General features: G+C 60.8%; 1 protein-coding gene across 12 annotated transcripts; it reads right to left on the bottom strand.

Annotated features, from left to right (window-relative positions):
- Positions 1 to 1,118: 1,118 nt before the first annotated feature.
- Positions 1,119 to 15,985, bottom strand: CELF3 (CUGBP Elav-like family member 3). 12 transcript variants are annotated; one of them, XM_051856086.2, is made up of 14 exons: positions 15,779 to 15,985; positions 14,883 to 14,988; positions 13,725 to 13,807; positions 9,009 to 9,057; positions 8,473 to 8,601; positions 8,292 to 8,371; positions 7,393 to 7,536; positions 7,126 to 7,267; positions 6,743 to 6,892; positions 6,328 to 6,393; positions 5,886 to 6,023; positions 5,467 to 5,610; positions 3,680 to 3,816; positions 1,120 to 2,149 (listed from the first exon to the last, which is right to left on the bottom strand). In XM_051856086.2, exons 1-13 carry the CDS (start codon positions 15,968 to 15,970, stop codon positions 3,689 to 3,691), a joined length of 1,551 nt encoding a protein of 516 aa, XP_051712046.1. In that variant the 5' UTR covers positions 15,971 to 15,985; the 3' UTR covers positions 1,120 to 2,149; positions 3,680 to 3,688.
- Between the last annotated feature and the right edge of the window lie 479 nt (positions 15,986 to 16,464).

The following is a 16,464-nucleotide window of genomic DNA, read 5'->3' as shown; positions in this document are numbered from 1 at the left end:
CAGCTTACAAGCAGGGATGCAATGAGGGTGGGATCGCCTGGAAGCAGGCGGCCCCTGAGCTGTGAAGCCCCAAACTACACCTGGATGAGCTTTCTAAGCCCAGTCCTAAAGCCGTTCACAGAGGAAACCTTGGGAATTGGAGGGACCGCAGGGCTCAGACAGTGCACCTGTTACCTGAAGGCAGCCCCTGACAGAGCCTGCTGGATGCTGCTTGGGGTCTTTGCCTTGGGTCAAAGCACAGGGCCAGTCTCTCCAGCCATCCCTCACCAGCTTTGTGGTACAGGGTATGTTGACTAGCCCTGCCTGTCTGTACAGCTCTATCCTGCGTTATGGGGCTGCTGGGAGGTTGAATGAGGGCATGCACATTGGAGCCTGGAACAGAATCACAACCCGAGCAGCAGTTCACGAGTGGTGGTGTTGCAGCCAGCTCCCAGTAGCCCCAGCAGCACAGGAATGGAGGTCCGGCCTGTGAGACAAGTCCTCCGCCTTCAGAGGGGCAGGCCTGCTCACTTGCTATCTTCTCCAGCTGTGCCCAACCCTGCAGAACATTCTAGATCCAAACCCCAAGGGCAAGAGAACAAGATCCCAAAGTTCTGAGCAAACACAAGGCCTGAACACTGCTCCTAAACAAGGGCTGGGGGGAGGGTCGATGCCGCAGGGATGCCCACGTCCCTTACTGGAGTACCTGGGATTGAGTCTCAGCTCCGCTCCCAATTCTGGCTTCCTGCTAGTGTGCATCCCGGGAGGCAGATGATGCCTCAGGTACTTGGGTCCCTGCCACATGGAGACCTGGGTTGTAGACCTGGCGCAGCCCTGGTATGGGCATTTGGGGAGTGAATCAGTGGATGGAAGATCTGTCTCTTTGCCTTTGAGATAGATGATGATAGATAAATAGACACATAGATGGACGATAGATGACACAGATGATAGTTAGATGATAGATACATGGATAGGAAGAGAGATGATAAATCGATATATATATGATAGATACATAGATGGCTGGCCAGCCAGCCAGGGCCACGCCTCCCAGAAGCATTTTCTCTCCCAACCCTCATTCTCTGTTCCTCTCTGCTCCTCCCCAGGGTGAATCTCTCACTCTCCAAATTCCAAGACTCTTACGTGATGCTTTTAAAGTTTTTCTTTATTTAGACAGAAAAGACCAACTCTTTAAAAGTAAAATGCAATAAATAAATAAGTTAAGCATAGAGAATCGTCTGAAACTGACTCCCCAGTCTCCCCTTACCACTCCCACCCCCACCCCATGTTCTTTTCCCTTAAAACCTCTTCCTAAAGAAAATGATCAGGTAATAAACCCCTTTATCCCTCCCCACACCCCTCTCCCCAGTACCCAATTACCCCCCAGAGCAAAGGGAGAAACCAAGAGAGTGAGAAAAAACTCCAAGGGCAACGTGGTCTCAACTCCCAGAGAGAGAGAGAGAGAGAAAGAGAAAGAGAGAGAGGGCAGCGCCGCCCCCACTGCCGGGCTGGGTCGCGCAGTGGTTATGTACACAGAGGGGCCAGCAGAGACTGTAAACATTGTTAGGGCTTCGGGGGAGGGTCCTTTCCTCATGAAAGGAGGAGGGTCTCTGTGGCTAACTGGCGGAGAGGCAGCCCTCAGGGCTCCCCCACACCCTCGTTAGGGGGGCCCTTGGGGGAGGCAGTAGGTTTTAGGGCTGGGAGCCCAGGATTCAGGGATATCCTACCTCTAGCTGAGAGGGGCAGGGAGTGGGAGCCAGCTTCCGGGGAACCCCTAGTTCAGGAAAGAAGCTGGGGCAGGGGTGGGCCCGGGAGTCCATGGGAGGAGCCCCCTGCCCTCCCGGGCCTGCACAGCCAGCACAGGCCCCCTGGAGGGGAGGCAGTACAAACCCGGCCCAGAAGCCCGCGGTCACAGGAGCCCTAGCAGAAGGCAGACAGCCCAGAACCTTCTAGCCTGTTCCTCGCTCCCTCGCAAAGGCCACGAAGGCACCCGGGAAGAAACAGGCTCCTGGAGCCGGGCAGCGCAGCCGCGGCCTGTCGGAGAGGCTCGGCGGTGGGAACGGCCCGCGTCCTGTGCCCCCGGCCCCGTCAAGGCCCAGGCCAGGTGTGCAGAGGGCCAGGGCCGGGCGGGGGAAGAGGGTACGAGGCGCTCTTTCCTCTGGCATCTCGGGACCTGTGAAGGAAGGAGACGGGTGAAGAATGGGGAGGCGGCAGCAGCTGCAGGCCGCGGGCTCTGCATGGAGAGGCGGCCGGCCGGGGGTCATCGTTTGGGACGGGCTGCCTGAGGAACCGAACCGGCTGGCCCTCCCCAGCCATGAGAGCAAGGGGCAGGCCGGAGGAGCCGGGGAGGGCCGGGGTACACGATTCCAGAAAACCAAGGACATCAGGGGGGAAACACTTAAACAGCTCGTGAGAAAAATAAAGACCGGAAGAGACAGAGGCCTAGAGGGTAAGAGGCAAAGAAATGGGACAACAGGCAGGCAGAGAGAGGAAGAGGAGGGGCGGGAGGCGTGCGCGTGGCAGGGAGACAGCCACCTGGAAGAGAAGGGAGCCTCCGTGGAGGAGGCAGCGGCGGAGCCCGGGGCGGGGCCGGGGGCGGGGCCGGGGCCAGGGGCGGGGCCAAGCGCTGCGGCCTCGGGGGATGGCCCCCGCCCCTGGGCAGGGCTCTCACTCCTTTTTGGAAAGGAACAAAGAAAGCGAAGTGCACAGAACACAGACCACAGTCACCAACCACTGTTGACCAAGCACATCCCGCGAGCTGCCCCCGGCCCTGACCCTGGGCTGGGGGGCGCTTCCCTCCGCGGCCCCCTCCCCAGAGAACAAACAATCGGCTCCAAAGACAACACGCTCGTTCCATGCAACTTACAGGGGCCCGGAGCAGGGGTCCAGGGATGGGGGCTTCAGCCGACAATGGACACGGGCCCTGGGCTGGGGGGGCCCCCAGGGTTGGGGGAGTTAAGCAGCCAGGATTGGGGGGGAAAGGGGAGAAACAGAAAACGTGGGTATTGTTCTCGGGTTGTGCTTTTCCAGGGGTATGGTCCAAGGGAGGTTAAACAACACGAGTAAGCAGGGCTCACGGCTCTGTGGCCACGAAGCTGGAGTGGTGGCTGGCCATGGCGTGGACTGGACGGGCCAAGGGAAATTCACAGGTGGTGCTGCATTACAACCTCCTCCTAAACCAGCAATTCCCAAGAGTCCTGGAGACGGGTGCTCCCCGGTGGGGCCTGTGCGCGCTCTGCCGCCCCCTGGGTCTGTGGCTCCCTGAGCTAAAACCTTACCCTCAAGTCCAGGGCAGTGGGGACCCAATGGCCCCGCCTCTCAGGGGAACGGAGATTCCTGGAGCCAGTGACCCTCCGGCCCTCCGATACCCGGAACCGGCCCCTTACTCCCCTAATTCCAATCCAACCCAAAGGAAAACCAGAAAGAAACACACAGACAGATGGACACCGACCAGACAAACAAGACCAGATACTGGGAAAGATCTGGGGTGTGGGCACAGATACATACAGACTTGGGGCTCTTGTGTGTGTGTGTGTGTGTGTGTGAGAGAGAGAGAGAGAGAGAGAGAGAGAGAAACTTGAGAGTTGAACAGCCGAGAGCTGCCCCATGCCTGCTAGGTGTCCAGGGAGGGAGTAGGTGGGCGGGGCCTGGCTGCAGTGGGCGGGGCTTCAAGGAGAAGGCACAAGACGGGCGCAAGACCCACCTGGGGCCCTCAGTAGGGCCGGTTGGCATCCTTAGGCCGCTTTAGCTGGACTTTGAGGCGCTTCATGCCGATCTGGAAACCGTTCATGGCCTGGATGGCAGCCTGGGCGCTGGCCGGATTGTCGAAGCTCACAAAGCCTGAGGCAAGAGGGGCGTAAGGCCTGGCCATGCATCCGGCGCCCGTCCCCAGCTCCTCCTCAGCATGACCCTACTTTCTCGCCCAGAAGTGCCCAGGGAGCTGCCTCGAACACGTGGAGTGTTCAGAGGGAATCTGGGGATTGACACATTGAGTGAATGAACCCAGGCCAGCTCACACAAACTAGGACGCTCCTCCCAGCCTCCTTTGCAGCTTGGAGGACTGTGAACTTGAGTTCAGACTTGAACCTGAGTTCAGCTTGGAGGACTGTGAACACCGGACCTCCACCACTGCCAGAACCTCAGGGCTTCTGAAGCAGGGAGGACGACAACGCTTTTTCTCTCCTGAAACAGCCTATCGAAGATGAGAAGGCAATGAGAGCCTGCTCGCTAGGTCTGCTTGGGAAAGCAAACAGCCGCAGCCGTGAGCCTATTGCAGACCTCGTGAAGTGTGCATTTGGCCAGCTAATAAGGAGAAAAGAGGAAGCTGTGATTTTCCTGGAGGAAAGGACAGGCCTGGGCAGCAACTCATATGGGATGCTGAGTGTCCCAAAAATGGTTCTTGAATAGGCAGCCTTGTGGTGCAGCAGGTGAAGCTGCCGCTTGCAAAGCTGGCATCCTATACCGGAGCTGCTGCTTCATGTCCTGGCTGCTCCACTTCTGACCCAGCTTCCTGCTAATGCACCTGGGAAGGTAGCAAAAGATGGCCCAAGTTCTTGGGTCCCTGCCATCCATGTGAAAGACCAGGATGCAGTTTCTGCTTCCTGGCTTTGGGGAGTGAAACAGAGGATGGAAGATCGATCTCTCTCTCTCTCTCTCTCACTCTGCCTTTCAAACAAATAAATAAATCTTTTTAAAAATGGTTCTTTAAGGGGCGAGTGCTGTGGCATAGTGGTTTGTAAAGCTGCTGCCTCCAGTGCCGGCATCCCATATGGGCGCTGGTTTGAGACCCGGCTGCTCCACTTCCAATCCAGCTCTCTGCTATGGCCTGGGAAAGCAGTGAAAGATGGTCCAAGTCCTTGGGCCCATGCACCCACGTGGGAGACCTGGAAGAAGCTCCTGGCTCCTGGCTTTGGATCAGCGCGGCTTTGGCCATTGCAGACAGTTGGAGAGTGAACCAGTGGATGGAAGACCTTTCTCTCTGCCTCTCGTTCTCTCTGTGCAACTCTTTCAATTAAAATAAATACTGTTTTTTAAAAAAGTGGTTCTTTGGGGGCAGGCATTTCGCCCAGCAGTTAAGTAGATGCCACTTGGTGGTAGTGGTGGGGTGCCTACATCCTACATTGGAGTGCCACATCTACCCCAGATTCCAGCTTCCTGGGAGGCAGCAGGCGATGGCTCAAGTACTTGGGTCCCTGCACTCACATGGGAGACCCAGACTGAGCCCAGGGCTCCCGGCTCTGGCTTGGCCCAGCTCCAGCTGTTGCAGCAGATGGGGAGTGAACCAGCAGGTAGGACATCTCCCCCACCCCTGCTTTTCAATAAAAGAAAATGGAGGAGGGAAAAAACACATATTCTTAGCCAATGAAATATAAGACCTACTGCAACCACAAATGCCTTCAGATGTATCAAACCTTGACCAGATTTGGAGTTTGGCCCCCAAAAAAGAGAAAACGTGCCGTCTTTAATTTTTTTGGATTGTTATATTCTTACCAAAACATTTGCTCTGATTGGTGGCTCGGTCAACAAAGACCTTGGCTGAGATGACGTGGCCAAAGGGGACAAACATCTGGAGGATCTCTGAATCGGTGAACTCCTGGGGCAGGTGGTAGATGAAGATGTTGCAGCCGTCGGGGCCTGGGTGGCGGCAGAGACAGAGGAAGAGCTCAGGGCTTTGGAAGCCCAGTCAGGAGCCAAGGTCCCAGGGAAAGCAGAGCCCGGAAGGAGCCGCCAATCCCAGTCCCCAACAGTGTGGGCCAGGACTGCAGCCCCTCCTCCCTACCCGCTTCCAGCCCCACACTTGGGGCAAGAGCTGGCCTTGGTGCAGGGCAAGAGGGAGTCCCGGAGCCCACAACAAGGGCCTGCCCGTCCTGGAAGGCCCTCGGCTAGGAGGGCCCGGCCCTGGCTGGCACCTTCTCGCTGCTGCTGCTGTTGCTGCTGCTGTTGCTGCTGCTGCTGCTGCTGCTGCGGAGGTGGCGGGGGCTGCTGGGCGACCAGGGCTGGAGGCTGCGGGAACGCAGGTGCGACCAGGCTGTAGGCTGCCGGGTAGGCTGCTGGCGTGGGGAGAACAGAGAGAGCCGGTGACACTGCCCAGACTCCAGGGCCCCCCCTCCAGCCAACCCCGGCTCCCTGCCCTGCCCAGCCAACAGCATCGATGGGGCTGGGAGGCTGCCAGGCAACGAGCTGCCTGGCCCCTGCTGCTCTGCCCCTAAAGACTCACCTGCACATGGGTGGCTTGCCAGCCGAGCCTGGGGTGGGTGGCTGGCAGGGAGCCATGCACCCCCAGCCTCGTGTGGGCCTCAGTTCCTCCTGCCACCTCTCCCCCCCAAGACAGGGGCCAGGGCCGGCCCTCACCTGTGTAGTGCTGCATCCCCGCGTAGGCCTGCTGCAGGGGGTCCACGGGGGCCGCGGGGCTCTGGGCTGCAGGGAGCAGCACAGGACAGTGAGAGGTGGCCTGGCCCACAGCGGGAACCGCCCCTCCCCCCGCACCTCTCAGAGCAGAGGCTGGGGAGCCGCATCTGGGCATGGCGTGTGCAATGAGAAGATGTAAATGCACAAAGCAGTGGGAAGAAGGGGTGCGCCCAGCGCTGGGGAGGCTTGGATCTGACCCTTAGCTTGTCGGGCCCAGCACGGGAAGGCGCAGTCCTGCCCAGGATGTCAGAGCAGGAGGAAGCACCCCAAAACCCCAAGGCTGGAGAGGGGAGGTGCGTCATGCCGCCAGAGATGGGAGTGGTGGCTGGGGCAGGGCTGGGCAGGCAGAGCGCCCCACCTGGGTAGGGGTGAACCCCGTTGGGATACAAAGCATCAGGGGCAGGCTGCCCAGTGGGCTGGGTGGGCACCGGGCTGTAGCCGTTGACGCCCAGGGCAGCAGGGATGGCAGAGACGGGCGTGGCAGCGATGGCAGGAGGGGTGCTGGTTCCTAGGGAGGAGACAGCGACAGAGAAGAGAAGCAGACACACACACACACACAGAGATGCAGAGAACAAGTCAGCGAGGGCTGGGGGCGGGGCGTTGGGGGAGGAAGCAGGCTGCCTTCTGACCCCTCCCCGGCCCCTCCCGGACCTCCAGGCTTCCCCAAGCAAGCCCTGTGCCCCCTCCCCACCCCACCTGCAGCCAACACTCCCTTGCCCTGCTACCTCGCCCAGGCCTTACCTGAGGATGGGGTGATGGGGGTGGCGATGAGGCCGTTGGCGTTGATGGCGGCCATGTGCTGCATCTGCACGGCAGCCATGGTGGCCATGGGGCTGAGGTAGGCACTGTGAGCCGCCACCAGGGCCGCCTGCTGCTGCATGAGCTGGGGGGAGGCGGAGAGAGAGTGGGGCCAGCTCCCCGCACCCTGGCCCAGCTCCCTCCCTCCCTGAGCCTTAGCGCTGGAAGCATGGAGGCAGGACACAGGGGGCCGGGAGGGTCAGTGCTCACGGCCTGGGTGTAGGCGCTGTAGGCTCCGAACTGGAGGGCGATGGGGCTGAACATGCCCAGCTGGGTGGCCACCTGCTGCATCCGCCGGAGACCGCGCTCCTTCTCGGTGTCAGCAAACTTCACCACCAGGCTGGAGGAGGCACCCTGGGCCCGGCCCCCCACCCCGCATGCAGGTCAGAGGCACGGAGCGGAGGTGCCCCTCCCCAGAGCCCTTGGGACTGGCCTGGGCGCTACCCTGACGGCTTGGCCTCTTGGGAGAGCCTGCCTGAGTCTCCCCGTGGTGCCTATGAACCCTCACCATGCCTGTGTCCACTGGGGAGATTTTAACAGCACGTCTGCCTGCGCTAGGAGGTGTGTGAGCCAGGCACCAGGCACCGGAGGGCCTTCTGCCGGGGTGAGGTTTCGGGGTTGGGCATAAGGGGCAGCTTACCCTGGGCGGCTCCTGCCTTGCGGTTGCCCTGCCTCCCTTACCGCCAAGCCTCCCCAGCCCCTGGCCTCAGGGCAGGAAGTCTCACATGTGAACCTCAGCCTGGGCCAAACTAAAGCCAAAGTGGATTGTCACAGAACCCTGGAATCCCAGAGCCGGATGGGGCCCAGGGTCATTTCACGAGGCCACATCCGATCAACCGAATACCTCAGGGCCACGGTCGCAGCAAAGCAGGTGCGGGAAAGAGAAGGGAGGAGAGAGCAGGGCTGAGGCTCGGAGGCGGCAGGAGAGGAGGGGGAAGGAACCGAGTGAGCACGCGGGTTGGCCCTAGGAGCGGGAAGGCGATCTGAAATGTGAGGGGTTCCCCTGCCAGAACACTCCTTCGGCATGAAGTCTCAGGTCCTGACTGGCACCCTTCTCGGCCAGCGCCCGGGTGGCAAAGGCAGCCCCAAGGGAGGGGAGCAGGGCTCACCGGCAGCGTCCGGCTGCTGTGAAGGGTGTTGATGGCTGCCTGGGCCTCGGCGTGGGTCTGGAACTTCACGAAGGCGCAGCCTGGAGAGATGGAGATGCCGGAGGAGAAGGGCGCGCACAGCGCCCCCTGGGAGCTCGCCGCCCGCGGGAGGAAGCGGCGGGAGGGGGCGGGGCGGGGCTACCTTTGCTGGTGCCGTCGGGCCCCCGGAGCACGGTGCACTCGTCTATGGTCCCGAAGGGCTCGAACATCTTGCGGACGTCCTCATCTGTCTGCTGCTTCCCTAGCATCCCCACAAAGAGCTTCCGGTCTTCTGGGTGGGGAGGGCACAGGAGGAGGGGTGTGCTCAGGGCCTCCTGGCTGCTTTCTCAGCCCCGTCACCTCCCTCCCTGCAACTCCTAACGCTACTTCCGGACCCCAGGACCCAGGGGATGTAGAGGGTGACAGCCGGGGAATGGGGTATAGATTGTACACAGTGCTCATCCCAGTGCTGAAGGACCTACAGGCCACTCTGGGCCTCAGTTTTGCCATCTCTACAATGGGCCAGCTCTCACCCCCTCTAGCTACACTGCCTCCAATCCCCACCTCGACCAGGAACCCTTCATAGAACTGTCAGAGTTTTTATTTATTTATTTATTTATTTTCCTCAATAAAGGCTACGCCAAGTCCTGGGTCTAGGGTTGGGAAGAGAAGGGCCAAGTTCAAAGGTACAGGACCTACCTCCTCGACTCTCGCTGTCGGCTGGCTTGACTTGGATCGGCCTGTTCATCTATAGGAGAGAAGAGAAGGCAGCTGCCGGGGAACCTCCTCTCTCTCCCCTGGCCAAAGGGAGGTAGACCCAGACCCAGACCCTGGTGTCTCCCCAGCTTCTAGACTCCCAACGGGAGGGAAAGGACAGGGCCTGATCCCATATAGGATTAGAGCTGGGGATTAGAAACAGTGGGGCAAGAGGGTGGCCAGGAGGATGCTTGTGGGAAATACCCAAGGCTTAGGCGGAGCCCCCGACAACTGAGCCAGGGGCAGATGTGGCTCCCACTGGCATAGAAGAGGGGCCCTCCCCACAGGACCCCGATCCTGAGACAGAGCCCAACCAACAGGCTACTCCAAGAGCTGCCTCAGTTCTCCAAAGTGGGAGGCCATAAAGGCTACCCCATGATGAAGCCCCAAGAGGGACTCTATACCCATGGAGACCCCACAGAAACCCCGACTTCCTTCTGACCCCTGGAGGTGTGTCTGCCTCTCCTTCTGCCCCCCTACACCCCTTGACCCCAGGGGGAAGGCACTCGGGCAGCACAAAGGGAGCAGATGCCCAGTCTCCGTAGCAACGGGAGAATGCGCACCATGGCAACCGCCCACTCAGCCTGATTTATCCGTCCCCGTCGCCCTGGCGACCGTGGTGACGTCATCACTTCTGCTGCTCCACACACCCGGAGAAGGAGTGGGGAGGGGGTGGGAACTGGGTATGCTGGGGTGGAGGAGTTGGTGGGGGCTGGGAGGTGGGGGAAGGGCCCCGGAAAGCTCCCTGATTCTGGAGGGAGGTGAGCAGAGCAGGCCTTGCATGGCCCACACTGTCGTTCTCCCTCCTCCCTCCTCCAGAGCAAGTCCTTGGTGTCCAGAGGGGGCCGAGCCCACCGCAAGGAGCAGAGGCCACCCCATGCTCTTCCGCCATCCTCCCTGCAAAGCGCTGCCCTGTCCCGAGCCCTGCCGTGTCTCCCTTTGTTCAGCCTTCAGTGGGAAGGCAGGAGTTCCAAGTTCCACTCTCCATGTGCTTGTCTGGTGAGAGGACTTGGGAATGACTCCCACAGGTTGATTTCTCTAAGCAGGGTGGGCAGCCCTGTGGGCACTGGAGCGGGGGGACGAGGCCTGAGAACTGAGTGTCTGAGCACATTTTGCTGTGAGTATCCAGGATTTTGCCTGCTGGGGCCACATCTGGTCGCCCCACTCATAGGATGATGGGACAGTCCCGGGTCCACAGACCAAAAAAATTCAAATACAGTAAACCGTTCATTCAGAGGGTGGGGCTGGAGGTACTCTAGAGAGAGAGGCCCTGTCTTGGGAGTCGAGAGAGCTGGTTTTGAGGACTGCTCATGAGGGGTGACCTCAGACAAACCACTTCTCTCTGGACCCAACTCATCTCCAAAACGAGGGGGCAGATCAGGCCGCCTGTAGTCAGGTGCTCTTCCACTCCAGTGTTCTAGCGTCTGGACACCTCGCTTAGCACACAGGTGTGAAATAATTGTTGCCCCTGTCCCTGTGTCACTCCTGACCCTTGTCCCAGCTATCAGAGCCTGCCAGTTAGCAGGGATCAAGTCTAAGCCCCACCCCAAAGGATGCTCATCCCCGAGGCCCCGCCCCCACCTCGCGGGCCCTGAGCGCAGCTGGTGGGGGAGGGTCACAGTCACACAAATCCTCTGGCCACTCTGTCCCCTCCCCTCCCCCCAGGACTTTATCTCCCAGCAATCCAGGATTATCCCATCCAAGGTTCAATCTCCTCAGGGATGTGTGTGTGGGTGGAGGCGAGGCACGGGGTCAGCTGCTCGGGTTTGTGCTCCCGCTCTCCCGCACTCTGGCTGGAGCGACCAGGAGATTCCCGCACAGGAAGCCCCACGCCACAAGATCAGAATCAGAACCAGGGTCACAAGGTGGGGGCATCCTCGCGCCTGGCACTAACCCACTCCACGGCCCCCTGGGGTTCTGCAGCGAGAGCGAGAGAGAGAGAGAGAGAGAGAGAGAGAGAGGATGCTGTTCCCTCCCAGCGCAGAAATAGCCTGTCCCTAAACACGGAGACACGCACAGGTACACAGACTAAGGCAAGGATCACGCTGACGCGGGGGCCCCCCAGCCAGCCCCACGCCCCAGCCTCCTCCCTGGCCCGGTGCTTCCTGTGGGAAGCTCAGCTTTGTTAGCTCTGCTCGGGCACACCTGCCCCCTCCCCTGAGTGCAGCTGTGCCCTGTTTACCTGGCAACCTGCTCAAGGTGGCGCCTCGCCTTCCTAGCTACCACCCACCAGGTGACGGCGCCTCCCCAGGGCTTCCCAGAGAAGCAGGGACTATTTCGAACCCACCAAGCATCGCTGTGCACCCAGCTTTCTCACCAACAGCACAGCCCTCACTTCCAGCAAGAGTTCATCATCCTCACAAAATCTAATTCTCTTATGGGCACAGGCCTGGAGCCCTATCACTCCTGGCTCCAGTGTCCCAGGTCACAGACAGGTCCGCTCCGTGGGCCCAGGAGCCACCTCCCCTGCTGCAAGCTGATGGGGATGGCCCATGTCAGGATTTTTTGTCCTGAGTGGCAGGGCAAAGATAGGCCAGACAGGTGGCCCTCTCGTCACGGCCTCCAGGAGGCCACACCCTGCTCACGGGACAGATCCAGGCATCTGTGGCAGAGCTGCTCCAGGGAGCTCTCAGATGAGGGAAGAGGGAATGAGACTCAACAGCCACAGGCCCAGCCCCTATTCTCTCTCTCTCATCCCAACATGGTGGCATCTTCCAGATTCTGGGGTGACAGCGCTGGGGAGAAAGGAGAGAGGCGGAACAGCCCTACTAAAACAGACCCTGAAGATTGGACATAAGAAGGACTTCCTGACAGCAGTGTGCGGGAGCTGACACACTACGCGCGCGCACACACATAAACACGCACACACATAAACACACACACACACAGACTAGGGGTGAGGCAGGGGTAACGAGTGCGGGGACACAAGGGATCAGGTGGGACATTTGCTCCCCTCCACTGCCCTGGGTTTGCTCCTCCAGGCCATTACTCTGGGGGTCCCCCTTGAAGGAGGGAACCCCTCGTTTCCTGCTGGAAGCTTCCGGGTGCCTCTGGATTCTGTCCCTTTGGGCAAGGGCAAAATCAAGGGTCAGCGCCATCTGGGAGCCCGGGAGCAGGGCTAGGAAATCATTAACCTGGGCGCCCTTCTCCCTCACCCCAAGCTGCGCACAGGACGGAGCTCTGCCTGAGCCACGCAGGCAGCTGCAAGCTGGACAGTGCAGACGCCCCGGCTGCCGCACACAGACCAGAGCCAGGCCCCTCACTCCAGTCCCCACTCCCGGCTTTCTTTTTCTGCCTCAACCTCTTCCCCCTGACCCCTTCTGGGTTCTGGGGGGGCCTCCCCCCTCCTCAAGATAGGGAGACACAGAAAACCAAACGTTGATTTGGGAGGAGAAGGCAAAGTTGGGACCAGATGGGGACCAGGCTTCCCAGGGAGGTAGTGCCCACACCCCCACACATCTGGCCTGCTGGGTGCTCACATGCGTGCGTGCAGGAGCACACGCCTGCCCTGGATCCCGAGCCTGCTCACACACGTGCACGGGCCATGCTGTTCTTGCCACTGACTGGGATGAGACAGTTGGGGGCGAGGTCTGGCTTTGCTTTCCTAGCCCTACTCCAGGGTTGAGGCCATGGAGGGCGGGGTCCTGGCCCTATGAAGGGATTGAAGCTGGGGGCGCTTTGAAGCGGTTCTCGTTTTCCTTGATGGTCTCCTTTCCCCATCTACGTTGTCTGTTTCTCTCCTGGGAGGAGAGACCCCACAGGCATGCTGCGCCACTTCCCACATACGGGGAGGAGTCGAGGCCTGGAGAGCTGTGTGCCCAGCCCTCAAGCCAGGCTGAGCAAATGTTTGCTGAAGGCAAGGGTAGAGTTGGGTCTCAGGAAGTACCTCCTGGGATGCCAGGTCTGGGAGAAAGCAGATACAGGGAGGGAGGAGGCCAGCCTTCCTGCCCAAGGTCCATGACCAGGGGGCAGTCTGAGAGCCTTGACTCCTGCCCTCGGTCGCCCACCCAGGTTCAGGACAACCGGCAAGGCCAGCTAAGAGCAAGAGACAGGGAGAGCTGTGGTCTCGCAGGCGGGAGGCTGCAGCAGCGTCGCCTCTGCCTCCCTAAAATCACACTGGGCAGGCTCAGGCCTCAAAGTCCACCTTGACATCGGCCACTCCCCGGCCCCGGGTCTTGGTCTGCTCTACTGCCCTGGGGCTCCTCCTGGGCGATCCGAGGGGGAGCTGTCTGAGCTCAGAAACTAGCTCCGAGATGCCAGTCCAGCAGGCACCAGCTGCCTGTTCTCAGGCCGTGGGCACCCCTCCCCCGCCTCCCCGTCACCCAGGCTGCCTCTCCAGAGCCACAAAAGAGTGCCTGGGGGCCTCCTGCTCACCCTGACCCACACCTGGCACCCACAGTCTTCTCCTGACACCTCCATTTCAGTGAAGCCCCCCACCCCGTGTTGCCCCCTAGGCAGGCTGGGTAGTGGGGAAGGCGCTTGCCTGCTCCTGGTGAATGTCACGTTTACTCTGCTGGGTAAGAAATGCATGCATTCAGGGCCAGAACAAGGGATGCAGGACAGACAGAGGGACTTCCTGGTCAGAGGGGGTGGGAAATGTGCTCAGGGTCTTGGGCGGGTGGCGGTCAGCCTGCTGGCCCTGCGGAGGGCGAGACTCACCCCTGGCAGTGTCTTCTGTTCGTGCAGGGCGCTCTGGGCCTTCAGGGCTGAATCGCGGGCACAGTATGTCAGGAAGGCACATCCTGGGGAGGGCCACAGGCAGACAGACAGGGTGCGGGTGAGTCCCCGGTCTCCCCTCCCCCAGGAACCTGAGGACCAGGAAGCTTTTCCCTCTCTGCTGTCTTCCATGTGCTGGGGCCAGCAGGTGTCTGGCCAGGGGTCGACACCTGCCCAGACGTGGGGCAGAGACCAGAGGCCTCCGTGCTCGTGGTGATGGGAGAGGGAGGATGCTCGGGGCCCTCCAGAGATGGGGCTCTATGGGGCGCTGGGGGAGAAGGGAGGAGCATGTGAGTGTGAGGTGTTCTGTCTGCCTCCCTCCATCTTGGTCACCGTCGCCCCTCTCCTCCCTTCAGCGCTCCTCAACTCCACAGGAGGCAGGTGGAGGGTGGAGAGAGGAGCAGTGAGCCGGAAGTGCCTCTTCCCTGGAAGTGCCTCTTCCCTGGGCCCGGTGGAGGGAGGGAGGGCGGGAGGGAGGGGAGGAGGGAATGAGCCCCTGGGATCCCAGTGCTTGGAGCTCTCCCAGTCTGGGCCCTTGGCCGGCTGTGCTGAGCCAGACATGGGACAGGCCCAAGGAGCATCCTTCCTCTCTGAACTTCACCAACCTCTGCCTCCATGCCCTGTTCCTCAGGTCCCTCCCTCCAGCCCTGGCTGTCCTGCCCAGGCATCGCCACTCCTCCAGGTTGAGCACCTGACCCTGTGTCCCAACCCCCATCCCAACATTTATCTGAGGCTTCTTGGAGTCTGGGTCTTACACACACACACACACACACACACACACACACACAAACACACATACCTGCCCAGCTCCTTATCTTCCAAACCATCTCTCTCATTTCTCAGTCATTTCTTGAGTTCAACCCGACCCCCCACTCCCTGGGACCCACATCTCTGCAGCCCTCTTGACAAGTCTTCACTCCAAAGAGGCCCTCGGCAGTCCTTGGTCCTGGAGCCCCCTGGTTGGTCACTCTAGCTGAGCTCTCTTCAAGCCAGCCTCTCTAACCCCTGAGCTCGGCTCCTTCCGATGCTCCAGCCACTCTTCCCCCGCCCAGCCCCCCATCCCACCCCCTGAAGCCTCTCCAGCCTGGCTGGACCCCTCACCCTTGTGCAGCCCGGTGTACTTGTCCTTGATGACAGTCAGTTCGAAGATCCGGCCAAACTGCTCGAAGATGGGCTTCAGGTCCTTTTCCTCCAGATGCCTCGGGATCTGCCCCACAAACAGCTTGATGGCATCCGGCTCCTTCATCGGGGCGGCCCAGGAGGAGGGGCCGAGGGGAGCAGGGAGAGGCCCACAGGCCAGGGGGAGCTGCCCAGCAAGGAGGCGAGGGATGGGGGCCGGGGGCCCAGCCGGGGCTGGCTTTCTCAGTGGCCCCTAAACGAGCTGCCAAGCAGAGAGGGTGCTCTTCACACAAAGGAGGCCCCGAAGTTGAGGGCCAGGGTCAGGGGTCTAGGCAGATGGTGTCAAGCCGCCAGGGGGCATAGCCCAAACAAATGATCCCCCTCCCAGAGACCTGGGCAAATGTCCCAGGGAGGGGTCAGTGTGGCCGAGACCTGGAGGGCTAGGGTGGTAGCAGGGGCGCTGGGCTTGGAGTGGGATTGGGGGGTGGGGTGGGGGCTTGAGGGTACAGAGAGGAGTGGGGGTGGGGGAAAGGGCCTGAGGGGCGTGAGGGGGTGGAGACTGAGGGGTTAGGGGCCTGGTGTGGTTGTCAGCAGCGTCAGTGAGGGGCCCACTCCTGATGTGGGGCAGGTGGAGCTCTCGTTGGCTTCCCTGGGGAAGACACCTCCCCTGAGGCTGATCCTTCTGCTGGGTCCGAAGATCCCTGATGCCAGAAGCTTGATCTCTGATGGCGGCAGGGCTCCAGGGGTCCCTCCTGCCCTGCCGCCCCCCTTCAGGTCCTCCCCTCAGCCCCCCTCCCACCCCACCCCTGTCCCAGGTCCCTGGGCCTGGGCTGCTGCCGGCTGCTCCCGCCGCTGGGGCTGCCTGCCTTCCCGGTCACCTGGGTCCCGGAGCTCTGCTCTCCGGCCGCGCTCTCCTCAACAAAAACCTCCCCCCTCCACACCCCCCTCCCCACTCCCACCTCCTTTCCCCTGACATCAGTGATGTCAGTCTCAGGGGTAGAATACAAATTCTCTACCCTGGAGAGGGACGCACAATCCAGGCAAGAGCCACGCCCTCTGCCTATCTCCATCCTCCGTGACTCCCTTCCCGCCCCCAGAAGAGCAGCTGGTCCTGTTGATAATGGCCCTTCCCCCAGCTTACTCCCCAGTCGGGAGCTGGGCAAGGCACTAAGATGGAGAATTTATAGAGGAGCCCTAAGGTGGGGTCCATTGTTCCGGGGGCTGGAGCTGTCCCCGGTGCTGGAAGAGAAGACCCAGGAGCTGGGAGCTGGGGGGTGGGGGTGGGGGTGAGGGAGAGGGGAGCCTGACATCTGGGGAGCCAAGAAAAGAAATCAGGGGAAAGAAAATAGAACAGAGGAGTCGGACAGCTTGAAGAGGAAGGAGGAAGCTACAGACGGGGGAGGGGGCAGCGCGGGGGGGGGGAGGCAGGTTGCAGAGTTGGGGGGGAGGGAAGAGGGATAGAGAGGAAACCAGGAAGGGAGGTGGGGAAGGGGAGGGCAGGGGTGAGGTGAGTGTAGGTAGAACTGTCTATTTTCCAGAAAAGGAACCAAGGGAAACTCTAGCT

This window comes from Oryctolagus cuniculus, chromosome 7 (assembly GCF_964237555.1).
Source record: "Oryctolagus cuniculus chromosome 7, mOryCun1.1, whole genome shotgun sequence".
NCBI classification, from domain to species: domain Eukaryota; kingdom Metazoa; phylum Chordata; class Mammalia; order Lagomorpha; family Leporidae; genus Oryctolagus; species Oryctolagus cuniculus.
Note: the sequence above shows the minus strand (reverse complement) of the source record. Positions and strands in the feature narration are given on the sequence as shown.